Here is a 25517-nt window from a genome sequence, read left to right as displayed (position 1 = left end):
ATATTGGAATTCCTGTCTCTGCATGAAATTCATGTCTGGGCATTGGGCCAAAGTATGAATTATGCACCACTTAAGCCATATTTGGTCATTTAAAAGGAACTAAAGTGATGTATAGACCTCATGCTGGTCCTTTGCACAGGCATGAATTTCACCCACTGAGCACTGGCTGCATAAGATATTTCTTAAACTAAATCCACTAGACCATGGTCTTCTAGTTCAGTATAATCTGGCATTGCCTGTATTTTGTAGTCTCTGTATTTGATTCCCTCCAAAGAGAAACATTACATAATATTTGAGCCCTCTTGTAAGGAACATGAACTTGAATATGATCTTCCTTAGATATTATTCCATTTCTCGTATATCTTCTCAATACTGTTAATCCTGATGATTTGTATCAATTCCCGTGCATAAAAGTAGCACCAGTACAGCAGAAACATACGTTTGGGTGGGTTTTTTACTCCCCATCATAGTTACATCTGGTACAATAACCAGTCCTGCACACTAAGAGCAAAATCTTTCTCAAAGCTGCCAGCTCCAGGAGCACGTGAAAAATATTAGAACCAAGATCTGCCATCTGAGGGAAGAATTTAGACTTAATTTCATAGTTGATCTTGTGATCCTGAATACACAGTAGAAGAGTTCCACTTACAGGCACATGACCACAGCCAATTGCAGAAGAAGGGCTTAGTTTTCTGTTGGTTTGTTTGTTTGTTTTTTGTCTTCTAAGACTGACATCTATGGTGTGGTGGTGGTGGTGTATTTCAGAAATTGATTTGCCACACATTCACAAAATACCTGGCCTTCCTCAGAGAGCTTTAAGAAAACGCACAGTGCAGTCTGCAGCTGCTCCTCTGGCTACCTCAATCGTACAAAGAGCACAAGAGAAGAACAGAGAGGACAGTGGAGCCTACGAGTCAGACAGCTCTCTCTTGCTAGCTCATTTTCAATCAGTTCCTGCTCACAATATGCAGTGGGAGTTGTCGCCTTATTCTCCCAGGTAAAAAAAATATAAAATCATTTCTCACTGCCCACCGAAATGTTTCTATTATGAGAACTTAATTGTGCATTATGGTGAATTTTAGGTTATTCTAGTGGTTTGAGCATTGGCCTGCTAAACCCAGGGTTGTGAGTTCAATCCTTGAGAGGGCCACTTGGGGATCTGGGGCAAAATCAGTACTTGGTCCTGCTAGTGAAGGCAGGGGGCTGGACTCGATGACCTTTCAAGGTCCCTTCCAGTTCTAGGAGATGGGATATCTCCTATAATTAAGCTTAATTATCAGTGACATAGAACTGATTCTTTCACGTATCCCCCCTTGTGGCACTGTAAAAATTACAAGAACAAGTTAGTGACAGGAAAACCATGAGAGGTTTGGGAAAGTATCCTGAACTGATCCTGGAATACAGTTTAAATAAAACATTATCTTTACTGGATTATCATCATACCTTTATATTACAGTAATATCCAGCAGCTTCATTCAGGAGTGGGGCACCATTGTGCCAGAAAGAGATCTTGGAGTCTTTGTGGATAGTTCTGGAAAACATCCGCTTAATGTGCAGTGACAGTCAAAAAAGCTAACAATGTTAGGAACCAGTAGGAAAGGGATAGATAATAAGACAGAAAATATCATAATGCCACTTTATAAATTCAAGGAATACCCACACCATGAATACTGCGAGCAGTTCTGATCACCCCATTTCAAAAAATATATATTAGAATTGGAAAAGGTGCAGAGATGGGCAACAAAAATTATTAGGGGCATGGAACAATTTCCATATGAGGAGAGATTAAAAAAACTGGGACTTTCATTTTAGAAAAGAGATGACTAAGGGGGGGATATCAGAGGTCTGTAAAATCATGCCTGGTGTGGAGAAAAAGTGTTAATTACCCTTCACACAACACAAGAACCGGGGTCACCCAATAAAATTAATAGGCCGGAGATTTAAAACAAAGAAAAGGAAGTACAGTACTTCTTCACACAAGGGGTGTCCTGAGCCTGTTTGCCAGAAGCTGGGAGCAGACAACAGGGGATGGATCATTCAATAATTGCCCTGTTCTGTTCATTCCCTCTGAAGCCTCTGGCTTTGGCCACTGTCAGAAGACAGGATACTGGGCTAGGTGGACCATTGGTCTGACCCAATATGGCCGTTCTTATGTTTCTATGGGTTGTACACATGACAACTCAGACCCTGACCTGAAAATCTTGCCTTTTAAGGCCCCAATCTCCCAAATGACTTCACATGGGCAATATTAACTTGCACGAGGCCTAAGAAAACTTGAGATTTAGTTCTGCTCTGCCTAGAGTGCCAGTTATATAACTCCCATTAACCTATTGGAGCCATGCAACTAAAACCAGAGAAATGTAAGGGGTAATTTTTGTTCTCTGTGTAACCCATAGTCCTTACTCTTGCAGGTGTATGATTCTGAATCCCCTCCTATTACCAGCTAAATTGCTTCTTTTGTTTACACCAGTACATAACAGGTGACATCATTATCAGTTAATTGAAAAAGGATTTCACTTATGTATATGCACCATATATAGATACATCTTAGTACTACAGAACACTTATCTGATTTGTTTTCCTGACATTTAAATGACTGATTATTTACTGTTATTTTCTCTTGCAGAATTTCCTCTTTAGTAAACAGCAATATCAAACCAGATCAGCCAAATGTGCCTCAGTTCAGTTTAAATAAATGCACTCCTGTATTACAGAACTCCTACGTATCAGGGTAAGGAAATCTGAGCAGGAACTGGACAATGTTGATTCTTAGTAACTTACTGACAGCCATTTACAAACAAGCATTTACTGACAAGCATCTTACAAATACTATTTGTTTTTTCCCGTGATTCAACACAATTATGTATGATTTCATTATAATACATTAGGAAGCATAGTAATTCTGTACACCAAAGTAATTTATTGTTGTCATACTTGAGATATCTGCGGAGAATGAGGTGATGTATAAGGAGATGGTCACATTCCACTACTTCTCCCTGTTGAGGATTTGCTGCCGTTTTTACTGATGCAGAGGTTCCATTAGCTATTTTTTTAAAGCAAATTTGCATTGTATTTTTCTTTTATTTAACTGAATTGTGATACACAAGCTCAGTGATACCCTGCCATGGGTAAAGCAAGTAAAGGAACAACGTATTCAAATTTACACATGACCAGCCTATAATTCCATGAACCATGACACCAAAGCTCAAGTGGTTTCTTTTTGACTCCAGAATGCCAACATGGAATAACCACCCTGTTTTATGTCTATATTATATGTAGATTAAAACAAATGTCTATTGTCTTCCTCCTGTATACAAGATCCCCTCGTCTCTTGACCCTCCTTCACACTTGTTTCTTATCCTTCTGTTATTTCCCTAAAAAGCAGCTCCTTACGCCATACAATATTCAATATACAAGGTCTAAGTATTGGATTCAAGCCAACCTTTACTCATAGCTCTTTTCATTGCAATTCCTTACTCCTGGTACACTCATATAGGGACTGATCCAACATGCTCTGATAACAATGGGAGTCTTGCCATTAACATCAATGGGCTGTGGATCAGACCAGTAGGCTTCAAAATTCTTCTTGTTGCCTGCACCTTAGAAAAGATTTGCCTGCTGTGAGGAAATCATGTTGTGACGCGGGTGTGGCAGATTCTCTTTTACTGAAGCTGTGTGCAAGCCTGCAGCGAGATAGTACTTTGGCATTTTCCCAAGAAATAAGATGACAGCTTTGCACTTCTGCAGCACATCTCATCCAAGGAATTTTCAAACATGATCTAAGCTTCACCCTACCTTTGTGAGACCAGTAACACTAATACCCACACAATTCAGGCTTAACTTCTGTGACTCAATGATTAAAACAGCCAGCCAGTTGTAGTGTATTTATAAGGGCATGAGGTGCACGTGAGACCTGCAGAAAACCAGGGAGTCAGACTGGCAGACTTTGAAATTTGCATTCAGGGTTGAGCAATTTTCAAAGCCTACTTGGCCAGTTCATCCAGTTAGGGAGAGCACCATCCAGCTTTCCCATCTGGCGAGCTCAGCAGCTCTGCTCCTGCAGAATTCAGGAACACCACAGCATCCGAGATTCGGTCAGACCTCTGGAAACGTCAACCCTTCAACTAGCTGTGCATGTTGATTAACCAGAGTTCAGAAAATTTAGGTTTGACCCTGCTGTGCTGTTTACAGATTATGGTTTAAAAGATGCTGTTCTCTGTATTCAGTTTATTTGACATTCTATTTAACTTGCTTCTGTTTTCACTTTAGCACCAAAGCCTTGACTTGCCCTCTAATTTTCCCCTTTGCTTTCTATTTCTCATGACAGCGACAAGCTATGGGTTACATCCCATAGTGCTTGCCCTGTTGTCCTTCGGAGAACACTGGTGGGGCAGGAAGGAAAGATATGCAGATGTAGTAATCATCAGATTCCATATGTATCAGACCTGGAGTATGATCATCTTATTAACAACCAGATGTCTGCCCTGGAACAAATCATGGTGATCTGTGTGTCTTCTTCATTGAAAACAAATGGGGATCCAAGTGAAGACAAATTAGAGCAGCTCCACGAGAGGAAGAACAGGAACAGAAGTATGCCATGTATTCAGGTGGGTTTCATGGGAGTTTAGCACATTTGAAAATAGTTTTTTAATAAACAACCCTTGGATCCATTTGCTGTTTATCCTATCACCAAAATCTGAACAGTACTCTCATCATTTGTGTACTCAATACATTTACATGGCTAGGAGAATATAGAATAGTAAATTAATCTAAAGATTTTCTCTTCACATTTATGGGGTCAAGTTTAGTATGGTATAAGGCAGGGGTTCTCCTTTTTCTTTCTGAGGCGCCCCCCCCCCCAACATATTATAAAACCCCCCACAGCCCACCTGTGCCACAACAAATGTTTTTCTGCATAGCCAATAGATTAAACACCCAAGGCAGGCATTAAGGGGGTAGCAAGCAAGGTAACTGCCTATGGCCCCACACCACAGGGCACCCTGCGAAGCTGAGTTGGTTGGGCTTTGGCATCAGTCCTGGGCAGCTTGGGCTTCATGCCCTGAGCCCCACGGAGTCTTAACACTGGCCCTGCTCTTCGGTTTATTTTGGTGGACCCCCTGAAACCGGCTCGCTGTCCCCCAGGGGACCCCAGACCCCTAGTTGAGAACTGCTGGTGTAAGGTACATATCACAAAGTGGGCACGAGCAACTATGTTGATGAAACTTATGTACACAGGGACTGGAACAAGATGTAAGTTAAAAGTTGGAGACAATAGTGCATGGTGGTTACTTTAACGTACCCACTTTTATTGCTGTGTTTTTTGTGTCATTTTTCTCCAAGTCTCTAGGGCCTTGTCTGCACTGAGGATTTCCTGATTTTTTTCCTCAGCAATGCTGGGAATGGAGCACTAGCAGAAATCTGATCCAGATGTTTCTATCATCATGTTATCTAGTCTTAGATGGCATGATGATAAAAATAAATGCCAGTGGCTGAGCTACACTAATGCTTCCCACCATTACTAGCATTGCTGAAGCTGTTGGAACAAGGTTGGGAGGATTTCAGAACATCCCACATAGTTGCTGCCTTGATTGATGTGTACATAACACCAGTTTAAGCACCTGAACAGGTCCTTACAGATGTGTAACTTAAAACCCCTCAGAAATCGGCCCCATAGTATATATCAATTTAAATTAATCTATGTTTGGAAAAAATAGAATATAAGGGGTGAAATCCTGGTCCCATTGAAGTCAATAGGAGAACTCCCTTTGACTTCAGTGCGGCCAGGATTTTCATCCAAGAAGTTTAAAAGTGGAGGCTGGATCAAAAACAAATTTAATACCTGCAGGCTGCAAAGAGGAGTAGAACTAGCCCCACTCTTAAGTGTCTGCTAAGAATTTCATGTCAGGGTAAGTGCCATGCATGTGGTTCCACATAAAAGAGAGGGAAGGAGAGGCTCCTGGGAACAGGCGTATTCATGTGTGCATATTGCTCTTCCCTTCTGGAGACCTGGGTTCAAATCCCACTTGAGTCACGAGTAAAAATGGGGTTTCGTGTTTTCTATCCTAGTCCTCGGATATTTGTCCACTTCATAAAACCCTATATTCCAGCCTTCTAATTAGTTCCTTCATGCTAGCAGTAGGATCACTAGTATTTTGAAAGTCAGGACTCCAGTACATTGAGAACTAAATGAGAAGCATGCACCATAGCTGGCTGCCATCTGTCCTTTCATAAGCACTAGATTTAATTTTAAACTTACAGGTATGGCTTCTTTGAAGAAGTAACAAATTAACCTACAAGGAGAAATCCAACAATTATGAATACTATCTCCAAAAACAAGTGTGCTCAGAACAGCTGCCTGCCTCAGTCACAAAGAAGATAATTAGTTCAGTTCGGCTCATCAGGATTTGTGCAGAGGGAATATTATGCACTGCTGATTGGTTAGAATAAGATTTATAGCCTACATATTTCTATAATTGCACTTCCTATGTTGCTTCAGGGTCGCCTGGACTCCTATCGTCTCCTCAAATATGACGTCACCTCTGCAGATGAATTTACAGGTCATAAAGGTTCATTACTGGTGCAAAGGCATAATGTTGCTCCAGGCATGTTTTTGGTATGTTAAAACTGTTACCACTATCTACATGTACAGCTAAATATTTTACTCTGAATGATATTACCACTATATTGGAATAAGCCTATGACTTCTGATTGTCACCATGCTGCACACTGTGTCTATTCAGACCCTCGTGGCAGTAGCCATAACAGTCTTTCTTCAGAAGCCCAGGGCCCTGCCATTCTCATGCCTTGATCTTAGCTATTTGCAATATAGGACTTGTGATACAAATTGCAGTATTCTAATTCTGCCTAGCAGAGGACTGCTGTACACATGCCACTAGCCAGTTATTTAGAATATGAACCATGTTTCTTTTTCAGTTTCAATTACAACAGTTAGTTTTCATCGTGTTTCTATTAACATGGCTCTATTTCATCTATTGCAAAAAAGCTTTGAAGGCATATCAAACAGGGTATCTCAGTCTTTAACAAGGGGAAAAGCATGACCTTTCAATCTTATGGAAAACCTTTTGCAAATCATGAAGGAGTTTAACTCAAACGTACACATTGGCTAGTTTTAGGTTTAATATAGTATTGTGTCAGGTTTGAATTAATTAGAACCCCAGATAGAAGACATACTAATCTTTTAATACTTGAGTGACTGATGCAAAGATTTGGCCATAATAATTTAATGTTACAACTCATCAATAGTTATAAAAACTATACAGCAGAGCTGATTCTTCAGCTCTTTAGTCCCATGCAATATTTGGCTAAGGATGGCTAAATATTGTCGAACTGCACTCCATTATTATTACACTGGGATCAAATTTAGTCCCTGAATCTCCATATGAACACCACCATACATGCTGTTTTTCCTTTAGTTATTCTTTGTTTCTTTCTTCTAACAACAAAAGTCTCCATTAATGACATAGTCGTTATTTCCCATAAACCTGTTACCGATAGAGAGCAACAATAATCATTTCCTGCATTTGCTCAATATGAATTTTCAGCACTTGCTATGGCATTCAGAGTATAGGAGCTTTAATGTATTCTCCATTCCTGAGAAGAGTAACATTCAAAACTGTTTCTATCAGTGAGAAGCCAATTACTTTTAAAATAAAAGGCAGAGAAAAACATTCCACATGAATATGCCCATCCATGATCAACTTATCCGTCCACTGGGTGACACTGTCGATCCACACAAAGTTACTGGATTCATCTAAAACTGCAGAAAGTGTGTCCAAGGAAGATAAAATTTAATGTTTGACATTTCATTTCTCTGCACACTATTGCCACATGTAGCATTTTGCATAAAATATATTAACTTCCTCCTTGATGGTGAAGGGTAAATTTGTCAGATTAATGATATAACTAAAAAGTGGAAAAAACAAAGCCCCCACTCTGTTTACAGAGCTGATTGAAATCAGTGAAAAATAAATTGGTCATTTCTTAATGAGTGGAAAAGGAGACAATACGAGGTAGCTGAGCCCAATGTGTAGTTCATTGGGCATCGCCACACACTTGCCAATGGAAAAACATCTCAGTCTGAATGACCCACCAGCTTGTGATACAGATGAGCACTGCTATAACAGGACTGAGTAAAGATGCTAGCCAGCTACATAGAGATGTTTTGGCTCTGTTCCATATCACTGTTTTTGCATTTCCATATGGAAGTGGTTTAGTGAATATGAAAAAAGTTAGGAGGATAATTTAAAACTTTATGATTAATGTTAATCCAGATGTTTACAGCAGTTCATGAACTTGCCTAACATTCGCAGTCATTTAGAAGGTGTAGACAATGAATACATAGCAGTGGTCAATCTGATAGAATGAAATTTTCCCTTTCCTAGAAAGATGAACCATCAGTGTGTGTTCAGTATCAATTCTATAGCCAGGCCTGAGAGAGATAAAAATAGTACATGGAGTCCAAATGCAACTGGAATTGGTCTACTCGTATGGCCTTGATTATTCTTCCTAGAAATAGGATGGTAATTAGCAAGGTTGTTAATGTCCAGAGATGTTTTCTTAAACAAGGACTAAACCACCATGTTTTGGTGTGGCTGGCAGCTTGGCTTTCTGAAAGGAGGTATTAACAGTCCTTTTCAATAACAGTCCCAGTGTCTTTCCACTGGCAAAACAATCAACCAGAAAAGAGATGTGTCAGTTTCACAGGTGACTGGTTACAACTCCCTATGCATACCCAAAACCTTAAAAATGAAACTGGACAAAAAACAATCCATACAGATGGTGCCTTCCTTACTATTCCTATGAAAGCATTCAAACCACACGGAATCAATTGATTTTAAGAAATAAGTCGATTCCTTATAGCAAGAACCACGTGACTTTCCATGCTGAGTCAGTGCAGGTTAATCTGCCAAAAAGACTGGTGGCAATTTAGGAAAGTTTCATCAGCATGGCCAAGAAGGAGAAAATGTGACCACAGCCACACCACAGAAATGCAAATATTCTCCATGAGCCCTTTGACCAGATCTACGTGAAACTCCCAGCAACAGCACTCCAGCCTTCTGCCCTGCTTCAGGTTATCTGGATACTATGGTGATTTGCAAAGTCAGTGTGGGGGGAAGGATGCCTCCAACTGCTACTCTGTCTGTGGTCACAGACAACAGAGGGCCATAATATTCCACAGACTGGCCCAAGAGCTGAGTAATAAATTACCTCAGAACATTCTGGAACCTCAGAGAGTCCATCATTCTCCAGTGGTAGATCCACTTAAGAACCAGGAATGGTGCTGACCTCAGCCTAGAGGAAGTGACTATCTAAGGGCAAAGGGGGTACTGTGCATTCCGATTAGGTATATGTTTGCGGTTGACTATGGGCTTCTCAGGTTTTGAAAAACCAGGATACAAGTAAATTGTTGAAAGTCACATGGAAACTGGTTGCAGAGCCAGAAACAGAACCTTATTCTCCTGACTCCCTGTCCGGTTCCTTAGCCACAATACCATCTTTCTTCCCCTTCCCTTTTTTTCTTATTACTTTAAAGTTGTACACAAAAGAAAGCTGACATCTTCAAATACAGATATCAAATATTTCAATTTTGCTTGTGTTTTAAGTTTGTATGCAGCAAAATTAATATTTCCTGGAAGGGAAGGGGTTCTTTTAAGCCCTGTAAATTTAGGAATGCAAAATTAAATATTTTAATTTTTTTACCTCAGTGCAGCCAACTAAATTTCCTCTAATTGAGTCAACACCCTTGTGAATTTCTTTAGATGATAAGGAAAAAAAAAATCTCCAGAGGAGCACAATTGTCATCTATGTCCTATGATGAAAAGACAACTCTTAGCTTGTCTAAAAGGACAGTGTCCATCCTTAATTTCCTATTTACGTAACTATTAAACCAACAAACACAATCAAGTAATGGTAAACAAAAAGAAATAAGTAAGTTGTAAAAACTTAAATAACGTAATTAATCAAAGGAAATAAAGTGTTTGGTGATATGAACAATTTTATTTTGAACATTTTTCCAAAAGATGATTTAAATGCCTTGAAGAAATAGTTTTACAGAAGCATTACAGCAATGCAGTTTGCTCCCAGGGGCAGCCACATCTCTCTGAACATGGCATGCGTTTCCTGCCATACGGACAAATCCACCCCCATCTTAGGAGTCTTTGGCTGGGATTCAATTCCTGTGCCTACAAAACATTAAAGAGCTGTACGCTAAGAGGGGAAACCAAGATTTAACACTGCTTTTGGATAAAGTGGCTTTTCAAAGGCATTGTTTGCGCTGAATTAAAAAAAAATAAATAAAAAACCCTCCTTCATCTGGCTTATCTTTCTTCCTTAAAGAATTTTAGCTGCTCTGCCCAATTTAGATGCTTTTTTCAGCTTGTTAGCGTATATGTGATTCCTGAAGAATTGACAGAATATTGAACTCATTAATCTGACAGTAACAAGGCATGATATATATTACCAGGAGACAAGTTCATTCTTAAGCTGGAATGAGCCAAAATCAAAATACCTGCTTTGACCCACAGGTACTGTAATAGCTGCAGGGAGGATGGTTGTAAGTCATTTGCATCTGAAGCTGAACGTGATGATGATGCAGAGGCTTCAGCTGGTATAGGATTTGGCTACCCACCTTCTCCTTGGCTCAGGCTGATGTAGAGCACATCAGGCCTGTGCTCAAATCTCTCTACTACTCCAGTCAGCTTCCAATGCTGGTGTAAGGCCTGGGTCCTAATTTTCAAAGCAATTAACGGATCAGGCCCCAGTTACCTCGAAGACCAACTTGTGACCTATGAATGCCCACAACAGTTGCTCTTTTCTAGGACTACGCAGATCACAAAGCCCAGGATGAAGCACGTGAGGGCTGTGGACAAAACTTTCTCTGTTGAAGGGATCCTGCTATGGAACAATTTTCTAGAGATCAGGTGAATTCCACAGTCTTACCATCTTTAGGAAATCTTGCAAGCCTTCCTCCACCATAAGTGATACAATTCAAAACACCTCTTTTATTCTAAAACCCCTTTCAACTGCCCCTCATATCCCACTCCACCCTCCAAAACCCCCAAACCCCTATCCCAAGGAGAGGGCTGATCCCATAAAGGGAGGAGTCCCAGAGATTCCATGAAGTCCTCTAGTGACTCTCCTGTTGCTATTGATTTTATGTGGAAGGTGCTCATATACGGATAGGCATTATATAAAACTAGATAGATAAATAGAGCAGGTGTACAGTCAGGCTGAACTGTCTGTATGAGTGTCCTTATAAACCAGGTTGAGATCCTAGCTCCCTGAAATAGAGAGGAGACCCTTATCACCAAAATCTTATACATAATGGTGTACACACCTGATGGAGGAGACTTGCCAGCCCATTGCCTTCCATTTGACATCAAGAGCAGAGCTCCTTTGGAGAAATCTGAGGTACGTACAGAAAAAGCTTTGTTATCCGGCATGTTGGGGAAATGGTGGGTGCTGGTTAATCAAATATTCCGGTTAACAGAGTTATACTTGACCAATGGAATACCAATTTTCAAAGAATTAGAATACAATAAAATGAATAAGGTATAAAATACAGTAATACAGTACACAGGTATTCACCAATCCAGTAGTAGTCCTGCACTGCACAGTGGTTGGTTTCTTGAAGCACTTAGGTGTATACAGGTAACCTACTGTATAGAAAACTTTTATCTTATGACACTATATATCACTAGGGGCAGCACATGGCATACACCCAGATCACTAAAAATACACTTAACACTAAAACTATACTGAACATAACTTAATTTTTTTTTGATAATTCAGAAGGCATTTCAAGGCTCTTGCAGTGCCTCAGGGTCATCCTTATCAACATCAATTATCATTGTAGATGTGGAAGGTGTAGTAGATTGAGCTGAATCTGTAATGACCCTATGACACACCCTGGAAACCGCTTTTTTGAATAAATCCCTGATATCAGCTTGCTTACTTGTCTTCTGCCTCAGAATGTGTTATTGCATAACCTCCTGGGCAGTATACTAGTCCCCGTTACTAGTTTGAAGATTTGTATTGGGAGATATCAGAAATGCCGGATAATAGAGCTTTCCAGTTAATAAAGTGCCGGATAACACAGCTTTTACTGTAACTCCATTTGCCCCTCAGCAGAGGAAAGCACTGCCAGCTCCCTATGATACAGACTGCAAACTTTGGACTTTGTCAGTTTGTCCACTATACAAGAGGGATTCATTCTCTCTCAACCTGTTCAAAGGGATCACCTTGAAGTTCTCCTGATCCAAAACATTCAAGCCTAATCATCCTGGAATCCAGCTGAAATTATTTCTGCCTTTTTATGCAGGGTAACCATTTTCCACTGCCAATGATCCAGGTGATTTTGTTTTGTCATACTCTTTCAACAGTAAATTGAATGTGCATGAATTGTCAGCTTAACAGGCAAGGAGGCTGAAGTCCTCTATCCACGGGAAAGAAACAGTATGTCCATCAGCTGTACAAGCTTCTTCATATTGTTATCTCAACCCAGTACTAGAAGGACCACCACGAGGAGAGGAGGGGACAATTCAGTCTCTAGGCCTATTCCACGCTTGGCATCTCTACCGAGACTGGTGCAGGGATGCCAGTTTGCTTCATTTATGGTGGTGATCCATCTACGTGCCTGTTAACAGCAAGACCGGGACCACAAAGGCTCATTCTACAAAGGCCACCAAGCAGCCACCAGATGGTAACAACTTTTGGTCACTACTGTACAGGGTTGGATTTGAACTAGCAACCTAGAGGTGAAAAGTTCTGCATTTCATTGCCAGTTCCCATAGCCAGCCAGCCAGCCGGACCTCCCTCCAGAGTGTTCTTTCTTTTCCTTCAAGGCAAACTGGCTAACCTGAAAGGCAAACATAGTACTGTTGAGGAAACAGCATTTGTAGCAGAAGCTACACTACAAGGTTTAAAAAAAAAAAAGAAAAAAAAAGATTTTCTAAAATAATAATAATAAAAATAAACCCAAAACCAAACAAACCACAAAAAAACCCACAACATTTATTTTTTCAGTTTTTAAAACATATCCATCACAGCTCCCTTTTAGGACATTTACTCATTAAAATACAAATTTAATGACATATTATCTAGGAAAAAACAATCACAGTGCTCAGCCAAAAGCTTGTGTAAACAGAGGGAATTTAGCTGCTCTCAATGTTTAAAAACAAAACAAAACAGATAACACAAAACTTGAGTATCAGAGGGGTAGCCGTGTTAGTCTGAATCTGTAAAAAGCAACAGAGGGTCCTGTGGCACCTTTAAGACTAACAGAAGTATTGGGAGCATAAGCTTTCGTGGGTAAGAACCTCACTTCTTCAGATGCAAGTAATGGAAATCTCCAGAGGCAGGTATAAATCAGTATGGAGATAACGAGGTTAGTTCAATCAGGGAGGGTGAGGTGCTCGGCTAGCAGTTGAGGTGTGAACACCAAGGGAGGAGAAACTGCTTCTGTAGTTGGATAGCCATTCACAGTCTGTGCTAGCAGAGCACCTCACCCTCCCTGATTGAACTAACCTCGTTATCTCCATACTGATTTATACCTGCCTCTGGAGATTTCCATTACTTGCATCTGAAGAAGTGAGGTTCTTACCCACGAAAGCTTATGCTCCCAATACTTCTGTTAGTCTCAAAGGTGCCACAGGACCCTCTGTTGCTTTTTACAAAACTTGAGTTTCACCATCACCGCAGAGCATCTATAACATGCCAGGAACTTAACAGCCAAAGTGAAAAAAATAACCCAACTAAGAAAGAAGCAAATGCCCAATTAAACTGACCTCCAAGTGGGAAAACCATGTAGTGAGGCCAGGGCACTCAGAAAGTCCTTGGGTCCATTCCTTAGCTTTCTAGACACCATTGATCCTTAGTGGACTAACAGATGTACCACCGCTTCTTGTTGATAGTGTGCCCAGGAAAGGGGCTGTACTACAAAATCCCATCAGATGCTGAAGCTTCCATTAACTTTGAACTGTGGAGGAAATTTAAGAGATTTTTGTGTGCGAAAAATCTTTATTTTCAGTGCATGTACATACATACACCCATACCAACACAGAGTTTTGCTGAGCCACTTCCTTCACGGGAAGCAGCCAGTGTTTGTGAATGTGTTTTGAGTAGTGAACTTTGCGAGCTTGCTAATTATCTGAAATGGTAGACAGAAAAAAGTCAGGGGACCAACTGCATCAGTTACAAAAAACAAGTGGGGCAGACAGAACTTGTGATGAGCATAAAAAACACTTTTATTCCTTTCATCAGCTTGAGAGATGCAGAAAATACATAAAGGAAGTACACCACTATTTTTGTTGCTTAATGGCTCTGTTGGAAAAAAGAGATCCAAAAGACTAAGAGGAATTGATATGGAGACATACAATGCTTACAAAACAAACCCACAGTCACAAATAGACCACTTCATATTTCAGCTTGTTTCTATGTTTTTGACACATAGTACTGCCTTTTTTTTTTAAATGTTCAACCTCACCTTTGACCTTTTTAATTTGGCAAAATTAGGGACAGAAAAGGAGGAAACAAAACAAAAAACAATCCTGTTTGCCCCGGCTTGTTTGTTATGCCTCGCTTAGGAATTTCAGTTTGAGGCCATTTTTTCTCCTTTCAGGCAATTCATTTGCCAGAACGATATCTGGAACCCTGAAAAAAAAAGGGGGGGGGCACCATTCAAAAACTTCTCATTGCTTCCACCAGGAGCTCTAATTCAGCAAGGTGTTCTCCCTCCACTGTGGTTTCTTTGGTGAACACTTTATTTTCCAGGGAAGATTTGGGGTTAGATTCTTAGCTGGTATAAATCAGCATAGCTACATCCATTTACACATGTTGAGAATCTACAATTCATTTTTTTTTTTTTTTTTTTGGAGATATCCCATCTCCTAGAACTGGAAGGGACCTTGAAAGGTCATCGAGTCCAGCCCCCTGCCTTCACTAGCAGGACCAAGTACTGATTTTTGCCCCAGATCCCCAAGTGGCCCCCTCAAGGATTGAACTCACAACCCTGGGTTTAGCAGGCCAATGCTCAAACCACTGAGCTATCCCTCCCCCCTATTGTTGAGCAGTAATTGCTTCTACAGAGTCCCAGTGTTCTGGCTGCTTCAGCTCAAGGGGATAGGCACTCCTTTGTTTTTTCTCCTTCGAGAACGTAAAGGGACACAAATTTGAAAGACAGCATATTTAAGACAAAACTTGGAAATCCTTATTTACTCCACATATAGCCAGCTTTTGAAAAATCACATACAACAGAAGGCCACGAGGCAACAAGAGTCACAAGATTTTGAAAAGGGCTGGATCATTTTGACCAATAATATTTGTGCTTATGGATCGAGACATTACAAGTCTAGACAAACTTGATGCTTGAAGGCATAAATTGATTGCTTTTGTGTGAGGGATGAAATTCCCCCAAGTCATAGCATTTCACAACTGGCCAGGTGTATTATAGGGGGAAAGAGTTGCATGCCTCTGAAGCATCAGTTATGGTCACTGCCAGAGGCAGCACTGAAAGATTTGTCTGATCTCGGGGGAGGGATAGCTCAGTGGTTTGAGCATTGGCCTGCTAAACCCAGGGTTGTGAGTTCAATCCTTGAGGGGGCCACTTGGGGATCTGGGGCAAAATCAGTACTTGGTCCTGCTAGTGAAGGTAGGGGGCTGGACTCGATGACCTTTCAAGGTCCCTTCCAGTTCTAGGAGATGGGATATCTCCATTAATTTATAATTTATCTGGAGTGGTATGACAATTCATATGCTCTTAGGAGAGTTTCACTGCATTCTGCATTAATTGCTCTGAATTCATCTTGAAGATGGGAGATTTACCTACCCACCCTTCTATCAAAATCCTAATTTGGTACGATTCTGGTAAATACACACCTGTACCAGAGCATCACATTGTTCTTTTCAGTCTTCCAGAACGTACTGTAGGGCTCAATCCTGCAGTGGCAAGGGGGATGGACAAAATAACCTAGCAGGCTGCTTCTGTAGCAACTTTCCATGGTTCTTATATTTTACCACCCCTAGACAGAATCCGTGTTCTAAATGAGCCAACATAACTGGTGTATCCTACTCTAGTTTTTGGCAGTAGGACAGTGCTAATAGGTCCTTGGGGAGTAGCTGCTTTCATGACTAATTCCAGCCAATGTCAGGGGAGGATTGCTCCCACACATAGTTAGTGGACTTGGCAGCGGTAGGCGCCTGCATTGGATTCCTCATTACCTCAGAGTTTGCAGTAGCAGGAAGAGATCAACTGCAGAGTTTGCACTGTGGATCCCAAGAGCAGGAAGAAGCAGCAGGTCGAAGCCACGCATACATTCCCTGCATAGAGAGTAGGACATGTAATCTGGGTCCAGGGTGGCTGACATCTGCTGGTGCATGTTGGGATAGGAACAGAAAGAGCAAACAAAAAACAAAAACAACAACAACTGTAAATGGAATGAGGAATTGGAGAGGCATGAGAAAGGATAGTGCTCAGTTAGCAAAAGCCTAGGTAGATAGGCTGGCAGAAAGACATGAGACGCAGGGGAAGGAGTAGGAGAGAGACAGACAGACATAGGAAGGGGAGATGGAGAGGTTGGTGGCAGAAAGACAGGGCTGTGAAAAGAAAAAAAAGCCGGGATGCAGAGAACGTGTAAGGGAAAAAACTGAAATATGGGGACCCCATAGAAGAATGGGGAGAGGGGAAGAGAGAGGAGGAGAGCTAGGGAAGCAACAGACAGGAGGAAAAAGAAAAAGCAAACAAAACAACGCACGAATCAGCAGAGCAAGGAGTGAAGATGGGGAAAGCAATACAAAAACCAGGTTTTAGGTTAGTATATTTTAGGTAATTTAGTCATCTTCTTGCATGACCAGTGAGAGGGAGTTCATTGGAAGGGGAGGGGCTGATTGCAGTCTAGTGGAGAAGAGACAGGTAAGTGCTAACCAGGGGGAATGAGAAGATGGGCAACACCAAGGCTCACGTGTCCCCTGTATCCTCAGCGCTCCAGCCAATGCTCTAAAGATTTGTATTAGTTTCAGTTACGATATGCAAATTATTACAAGAGCACTTTGGACTGCCAAGAGAGAAACATGTATGTCGTGCTGCTACTCCTTACAACGTTGGGCTTCTATTGGAACACACTGGCCTGGACTTTGTGTACCTTTTCAGTGAATTCCGTGATCACAAAGAAACTCACAAAACTTTGGCTCGGTTTTGGCAGGAAAACTAGGAGAGAGTCATGTTCCTCTTCAGGATACCTGAGGCAAAATGTGCATGAAGAGTTTGCCTCAGGTTTCTGCAAGGGAAACATGGTCCCAGCAGTTTGCATTTAGCTGCAATCAGTGCTTGAGGTGGAGCATTGTTGCCACTCCCTCTCTCACACACATCATTGCCAAAGACAGTTAAAGATGGAACCAGATCTGGATCACCAGATGGAAGGGGAGTTCCTTTGGTTACAAAAAACTTATGCTGCTTGACCCATACAATTCCAGAAGCATAGAGAAGAAGCAGTGCCAGGCAAGACACTGCAATGGTGCCCAACTACCAGAGTAATCCTCTGCTTAGGCTTCCAAATGCCTGTGTGTGAAGAGTGACCCTCTCAACAATGGCTTCAGCGCTTTTTGCTAAAGAGTCCTTCGTGGCATCGACACCACACGATTTTTGACTGAAAGAAAAATGGGTCACAAATGCATGAAACAATATCACTCTGTCTGCTTTCACCTATGAAATTAAAAATGCCTGAGATTACCAAGGGTTTCTCCCATTTCTCCATTAAAAGTGGTGTCCCATGTTATGTTCTTCACTGGTTACATTTCAAATAAACAAACCTTGGTTTGAGCACAAAATGAAGAAAATCCAGTAACCCCAGGGATCTTCTTCCAGTGAATACACCCATTGTTACTTTAATATGCGTTACACTAAAAATTCAAAACATCTTGACTAGGAGCGTGTTGCCTGCTGAGACGCTTCCGTGAAGTGAGCCAGATGTTTCCAATTGTGAACCACTTGGGACTTCCCACAACATGAGCAGTTTGGGATATGCCCCAAACTTAGCGATTTGTATTATTTCAGTATTTTTAACTCTGTGGGCCTAATTCTCATTTACGCTAGGCCCCAGAGTGTGTGTGAAGGGCCTTCCGGAGAGACTCCGACCCAGTGTGCTATTCAGCTATCATTAAGACAAACAGAAAAAAATAAAAAGAACAGCTCCATCCTTATTCATTTTGTAGCTGATATCTCAGTAGGTTTTTCTTAGAGCTCCATTTATAAACCATCCACAGGCTGGCTCAATGAAGAGCAGCTTCGGCAATTGGGTAAAAAGTATTTGTCTTTTCTTGTATCTGCTGTGATGGTATTCAGCTTTGTGATCCTCGCGTAAAAAAAATGTAAGGTATTGTCCTGTGAGGTGCTGAGTTCCCCCTGGGAAGTGCCAATTAGTCAGTTTTCATTGACTTCTAGAGGTGTTGTGGGTGCTCAGCACATAGCAGAATCAGGCTGTTACTCATTACAAAAAAAAAAAAATCTTCATTTTTATGGGTGACTCGAGTCATGGTAAGCCCCTCCCATCCCTTTTCAATGTCAACTTCCATGTTGGGAGTGCAGATTAAATGCAGGGGGTCATGAGTTTGGCTCTAGCAGCATTTTGTTAATAACACATTGTTATTGATTTAGGGGGGAAATATGTAGAAATTCTGAGAGGAATGCCTTGTCCACAGCATGCGGATCCAGTCTTGCAGAGGTTGGGCTGCATTCAGCACTATTATGATTCCATTGATTTCATGAGGTTATACTAGTTTTTCATTTGGTTCGTTATGCCCAGTATATAAGGTCACTTTTACCAACAGACAAATATTGTAACTGAACACAAATGTAGCCAGAAATAAAAGTTGAGACCTAAACCCACAAAAGAAAGGAACATCTGACTGCAAGGGGAAGCTGCTGCTACATCTAGTTTACTCCAGTCCAGCCTCGGCATTATAGCACATATTAGACTCTTCTATTAAAGGCTGTCAATTCTGGACAATGTTACATATCCTGCATGTATTGCCCTCCTTCCCCACTTTCCAAACAGATTGTAGCACAAATAAAATAAACAAAAACAAAACTCTATCCTTGTCAATCCTACAGCACCTAAAAATTACACTTTACTTTGTTTTTACTATTGTTAAAATATTAAAACCAATTCCTGCTGCTTCCCTCGCATATAGTACACAGGGAAACAGGGGCAAACTCCTATTCATAATGCAAACTGTTATACATGGAGTTTTTGTTACCTGGGGAAGGTAAGGAATAGACAGTTAGCAGCAAATAGTAAAAGACTTCTGTCAACCAGGATCTAAGTACAGATGGTGCCACACAACATGGTTTTGGTGATGCAAATTTGATTTTCAAAGCAGTGTCTCACACGTGGACTGAAATACTAAGCACCATCATTAAGATCTTACCAACATTTAGTGCTTGCCAACCTGTAGGACTCTCAGTACTGAGAAACTGAGGCAGTTATTCTCCTCTTTAGCCCTGATTTGCTCTCATACTTTGAGCAAGTCAGTTAATTGCTCTGTGCCATAATTTCCCATCGGCAAAACTGGGATAATACTTCCCTTCCTATGTAAAGCACTTTGAGATACTTGGATGAAAGATGTTAAAGGCAAAGAATTATTATATCAGAGCCAATCAAAACATTTCTAACCAAGTTTTTTCAAAGAAAAATAGCCTTTTTACAAAAAATATTTGTTTGCAAATTGTGATCTACATATTTGCAAACAAATATTTGTGTGAATTTTTTTATCTATATATAAAACTTGCAAATATACATTATACATTATATTATATTTTATATATATGTAATTTCACTGTTTAAAGAAAATTGGTGCCTCTTTTTTAATTGAAAACATTAATGAAAATGTTATCAGTATTTTTCATTTACCAAAAACCAGGATTTTCAATAAATGCTGAAAAACACAGCTTTTGGTAAATGCAAATTGTCGATAATCATTTTGATAACACTTTTGATAATGTTTTCAATAAAATATTAAAAAGTTGCAAAAATATTAAAAATGCTTCATCTCAGAATATTTCATAACGGAAAACAAGTACAACATTTTGAATATTTTTGCAAAATAATACTATATTTTTTCTTTTTGAACAGCTCTAATTACCTTTATTCTCCTGTATTAGTTGTCAAGGAGAGATGCTTACAAAAGACTTAGTTTATGCCTGGATCTGGCTTTAGATCTGAAGTGTGTCTGTCAAACAGAAACAGTGCAGTCTAAAATCTGCAAGTCTAAAGCGCTTATTGTGTGACCTTGGTCAAGTCACTTACCTCTCTGAATCCCCGTTTACCCATCTTTAAAATGGGGTATAATACTTATCTGATGAGTGTAGTGTGAGGTTTCATTAATGTTTGTAAAGGGTTGGGGAAGAGGTAGCACAATTCCTCATTCCTGTCCTATCTAAAAACATTTAATAAAACACCGAACTAACACAATGGGTACAATGCAAAACTAAGGTACCCTCATTACAGTATATTCTGCCAGTTTCTCTCCCATTCACACTACTTTCCTTATGCCATATCATGCCTTACCTAATCTAGATTGTAATGTCCTCAGGGCAGGTAGCTGTGTTGTTTGTTAGTTCATGAAGCGCCATGCAGAATATTGTCCTATATGCAGAGGAATGAGGTGCTTTGAGATCCTGGCCCTAAGACACTTCAGAAGTATGACATTTTTAATAAAACGATGAAAGGCCAAAGCTCAAAGCAGCAATTCATGTAAATAGCTAGGCTATTTCAGAGTAATTCCTGTCAGTTCCTCAACCTAATTTCCTCATTTAAAATAATAGGTGGTTGTTCCTATTTTAATATTCTGGACTTTTTCTATGTTCCTTGGCAGATGTACATTCAGGGAAAGCTGCTCTTTGCCAATTATATTTTCAATGGATATAGCAAGTCAGCTAAAGACCTTCAGAAACAAATAGCAAAGACCAGGAGTGACTACCATATGGGCTACTGTCTACCCAACGATTTCAGATTCAGGTATTTTGCTTTTTCTGTATCTAATCACCTCATTCTGAAAGCTTTGCTCCCTCTGTCCAGTTTTTTAAATGTAATTTGTTGCAATCCAAAACAACATAGGCAGTATTTTCAGTATCAAAGGGATGCTATTTATGACACATTTACGTATTGGCTGTAGTCGTAGTTCTACAGATAGGATTGTTTACTTCCCACCTCATGCAGGCTGCAGAATCATTTTTAGCAAATTCTGCTATTGCCTTGTATCGAGAAGATCCTGGGAACTAGGTACAGGTTCAGGCCAGTTCTGCCATTCCTCTTTGTAGCCAACCTGATCTGTACTTGGCCTTTTTAAGGTATGCCAGGTTTGCCTTTTTGGAACTACGCATGAAAATTAAAAGACAAAATATAAGACAAATTACTTTAAATCCAGAAAGTCTCTTGGCAACTTACTTTCTTGTCATTTATAGTTAGTAATCACAAATATGTTTTAGAAGCACAAATCAGAGAATAGCAGCCCAGGGTTAAATTTTTCCCAGCAGCACACTGAGCGCACAGCCTGGGGAGCACTATGATGAGCTAAAGCAAACTCAGAAAGACTGCCAGTGATTCTACAGAAACTACCAAAGCTCCCTCTGAAAAAGGCAGAGAGCGAGGTAGGAACAGAAGCAAAACCAATGACCATTTTTTTTTTTGCAATATACATTAATATGCAGCCCCTTGGAAATCTCTCATTCTTATTATAGCAATTGTGCCCAAAAGGCTACAGTCCAATCAGAACCCAAATGTGCTAGGTACAAATACAAATGCCACTAGACTCCAACATCAGCTAACCCCTATATCTTATACTGTGTGGTCATTGTCTAGTTCATTCTTGTGTTGTTAACAGCTTGAAAACAGCAACCTAGAATTAACCATTCGGCAGTAATGGCAAAAGGACATGAGATATTGCCCCAGATACAGCGTACAGCCCTTTGCTGGGAAGATTTTAGCTACCTCTGACAGATACCAGAGGAATCTGTCTTTTTTTATACACATTTAGCTTGTCATGCCAATAAAATCTCATTGAATTGAACTGCAAAATGGTAGAAAATAGCCACCAGCCTGGTTAGGGTCATATTTTCACTGACGTAAACTTGTCACTTCATATGTGAATAGCCAGAACACATATTGGAGGAAGAGAGAGGTTAGGGATAAGATATGGCAGATAGCACTCAGGGCCTGACTCCGCTCCCATTGAAGTCAATGGTGAACTCCCACTGACTTCAGTAGGAGCAGAGTTAGGCAAACACTGATTTAGGCTGGCCCATGCCTACACTAGAGAGCTTACAGAGCTGTGCTGCTGTAAGATCTCTTGTGTAGCTGCTCTATGCCGGCGGGAGAGAGATCTCCGATTGACATAATTAAATCACCCCCAATGAGCGGCAGTAGCTGTGTCAGCGGAAGATGCTCTCCTGCTGACACAGCGCTGTCCACACCGGCACTTCTGTCAGTGTTTTTTTCACACCCCTGAGCGACATACGTTATAGCGACAAAAGTGCTAGTGTAAATGGAGATATCCCATCTCCTAGAACTGGAAGGGACCTTGAAAGGTCATCGAGTCCAGCCCCCTGCCTTCACTAGCAGGACCAAGTACTGATTTTGCCCCAGATCCCTAAGTGGCCCCCTCAAGGATTGAACCCTGGGTTTAGCAGGCCAAAGCTCAAACCACTGACCTATCCCTCCCTCCCCATTCACTACCAAAGCATTGTGTATCCTCAGCTTTGTCTCTCTACTTATAATGGTATTTGAATTGTAAAAGATGTTCTTGATGAAGTGCTCCATTACTGATTGTGCTTTTGCAAGGCTGAGTACTTTTGAAAATCTCACTCTGGGAAAAGTAGTGCTAGCATGGACAGGCTGCTGATGTGAGGTTATCTAGACCAGCTCTGAGCATGATCAGTTGACATATTTGTCAGAGTAGCAGTGGCTGATCTATATTTGAGCTCCCAGTGTTGCTGCCACTTACAGTAGTGCAAGGGTGGGGCATTTTTAGAAAAATGCTAACACAGAGACAGCTTACTAGGGGCTTGATGTCCATGATCGGAATCAATCCAACTCCTGGAAGAACCTGTGGGAGGGGAGAGTTGCACAGGACACTTTGTGGGTTTGCCAAGGGATGATGCCCAGCTGTTCCCCTCTTAGCCACCCCACCTCCATAACCTGTGGATTCCCAACGGTGCAGGAAAAGAGTGCATATGCCATGTTATCTCTCTTTCGTCTCCCTCCCAATACCTTTGGACCCACAGAAGTGGGATTTTGACTATGTTCATCCCCTCCGTGGTGTGAAGTGGAGAGGATGATGTCCACACTCAATTTCTACAGTAGGGAAGATCAGACGAACAATCTGACACACCAGTGGGGATTAGTATTAGGAATGAGCAAATTGATCCAGGCAGATTGCAGACATTCTCCACCCAAACTCAAGCTAAACTTTTTGGAACTCTGCATTTCTCCTCACAACCTCTCCCCTCTGCCTCCAGTTTTTGCATGGGTCAGTTGTTTCTAAGGGCAGGAATGGAAGCAAAATATCAGGTCAGAGGCTGCTGTTTTAGTGTTTCCATCCCAAATGGAAGCAGAAGCTACTAGAAACATTGCAAGGAATTGTTCTTTTAAGCTTTTCAGCCTGGGTTTTAATACACAGATCCAAGAGGTCAAGATATTTCAGATACCCTTTGGATTAATATCTGAAACGTGGGGTGCACACCCAAAATGGACCTAGTGTACATAACTAATTAGCATGGACGAGAAGGGACAGAAATAGTTAGAGATAGAAATGACCTATGAGATCACAATTCCATGCCCAAAATAGATAAGTGCCCTTCCCCAATACCTCCATTTCCCAAAGAGAGAATGTATCGAATGTTAAATTAATAAGCAATCTTACCCAAAGAGCTGGAGAAAAGTGCAGGGGATGGAATGGTACTGGTGAGAGTACAGAAGGGGTGCCTTTTCCAGAACTGCCTGCTCGTGCTAATGCTGTTTTCTTTATTTGAACCTAACTAATCAGCATCTTTGCCACACAAATCAGCGTTATCTCTGAAATGATGATAAAGCTGTGGAAAAGGAAGCTCTGTGTGCGTCACTAGGCTTAGAGCAGCCGGACGGCTGTGTGTGTGTATTTATGTAATTAATACAGCTACCAGAGCCAACAGTTTGCCTCTTTGTAGGTAACCCAACAGTTACATGGAGTGTCTGAGCTCTCTTCTCTACCTTAGTAAATGCCCCTCCCCAATAGGTCTCCTCTTTCACCCCCTTCCATTGCTGTTGCATCATCACCATGACCCAGGCTCATGACCTCCATAAATTTTTTTCAGTTCCTGTCTCCCTGAACTTCCAGAAAGTGCCCAATCCAAACTGGTTCTCTCTCCACCATATCAAGAATCTAGTACTTCCTCACTTCTGTTTCCATCACTAAAATGCCCCTCTACGCTTTGTACATCTTCTGCCTTAGCTACTGCATCCGTTTCCTTTCTGGCCCTTCACCTTGCTCCCCATTCCAGTCCATTCAGAACGCTGTGGCTAAAAATTAAAAATTTATTTCTCTTACCTGTAATTTTGTCTTACAGGGAGGCTAAAGGTTCCTTCTCTCCCTGCTAAGTCAGTCTGCCTGTTAGCACCCTCTACTAGCATGCCTGGTAAATGGCATTGATGTTGCTTCCCAGGTTAGGTTGCCAAAGCTAAGAAGAATGAAAAGAAGCTAGAAACTACAAAGATTAGCTCTTGAAAAAAATCAGGCTGAATGTGCTTCCCCTCTCATCACAAAGTGTGAAATAAAACCAGATTTGCCACAGCCTCTCTCCCCGACCAGAAAATCTGAATAGGACTGTTTACTATCTCCACATGGCAAAACATTCACAAGTTGCCAAACATAATAAACCTGGTGTATGATTCCAATTCAAAGGCGGCAAAATCATATGTAAAGAAACAAATTTTATCCTTCTCTGTCATGGGACTCTACTGCTCTTGGGAAGCTGTTGGGAAGCAACAAACAGTAAAGAACGTCCAACAATCCAGAGAGGGAAAAAGTCCACCATGGTAACATAATATCAAGCTGACTGTGGACACATTTCTTTAAAAAAACAAAAACAAAAACAAAAGGGTCTTAAAGAGGGAGCACCAAAGGATGACTGAAGGAGGCATAAAAGAAGCATGTCAGTTTTGTAACTGCTCAGTAAACCACTTTATACAGGGCTTCCCTGTCCATAAAGTAGCTGTACCTATGGATCCTTTGTCTTCAGGAGGATCTCAATAAGACAGTTGACTTAATGTACCCAGATACAGAAGTTTTGATGCTTTGCACCCCTTCCTACACCCCCCATATAACACCAATACACAGTAGAACACCACCACCTTGACCAAGCCTAAAATGTTTAATTGTTTTTCTAGGGCGTGGGAAGATTTAGGATCAAAAGAGGGCAAGGAACTGACAGGTTTAAGTGGAAGGCCAAACTTCTCTTGGAAACGAAGACT

The 25517-nt window shown here is 40.9% G+C and overlaps 1 protein-coding gene and 1 long non-coding RNA gene across 3 annotated transcripts in view; one reads left to right on the top strand and one right to left on the bottom strand.

Annotated features, from left to right (window-relative positions):
- Positions 1–25517, top strand: part of LOC101947979 (uncharacterized protein C3orf20-like) — a 60322-nt gene that overhangs the window by 22526 nt on the left and 12279 nt on the right. For both annotated transcript variants that reach the window (XM_065577445.1, XM_065577377.1), the window contains exons 6-10: positions 766–997; positions 2627–2731; positions 4328–4607; positions 6497–6613; positions 20887–21029. In XM_065577445.1, the coding sequence (XP_065433517.1) occupies positions 766–997; positions 2627–2731; positions 4328–4607; positions 6497–6613; positions 20887–21029 (877 nt within the window). The remainder of the gene's footprint in view (positions 1–765; positions 998–2626; positions 2732–4327; positions 4608–6496; positions 6614–20886; positions 21030–25517) is intronic.
- Positions 9998–19768, bottom strand: LOC122174644 (uncharacterized). The gene is made up of 3 exons (XR_006176733.2): positions 16237–19768; positions 13806–14670; positions 9998–12877 (listed from the first exon to the last, which is right to left on the bottom strand). It is a non-coding gene; the product is annotated as an uncharacterized LOC122174644 (long non-coding RNA).

Source organism: Chrysemys picta, chromosome 1, assembly GCF_011386835.1.
Source record: "Chrysemys picta bellii isolate R12L10 chromosome 1, ASM1138683v2, whole genome shotgun sequence".
Classification (NCBI taxonomy): Eukaryota; Metazoa; Chordata; order Testudines; family Emydidae; genus Chrysemys; species Chrysemys picta.
Note: the sequence above shows the minus strand (reverse complement) of the source record. Positions and strands in the feature narration are given on the sequence as shown.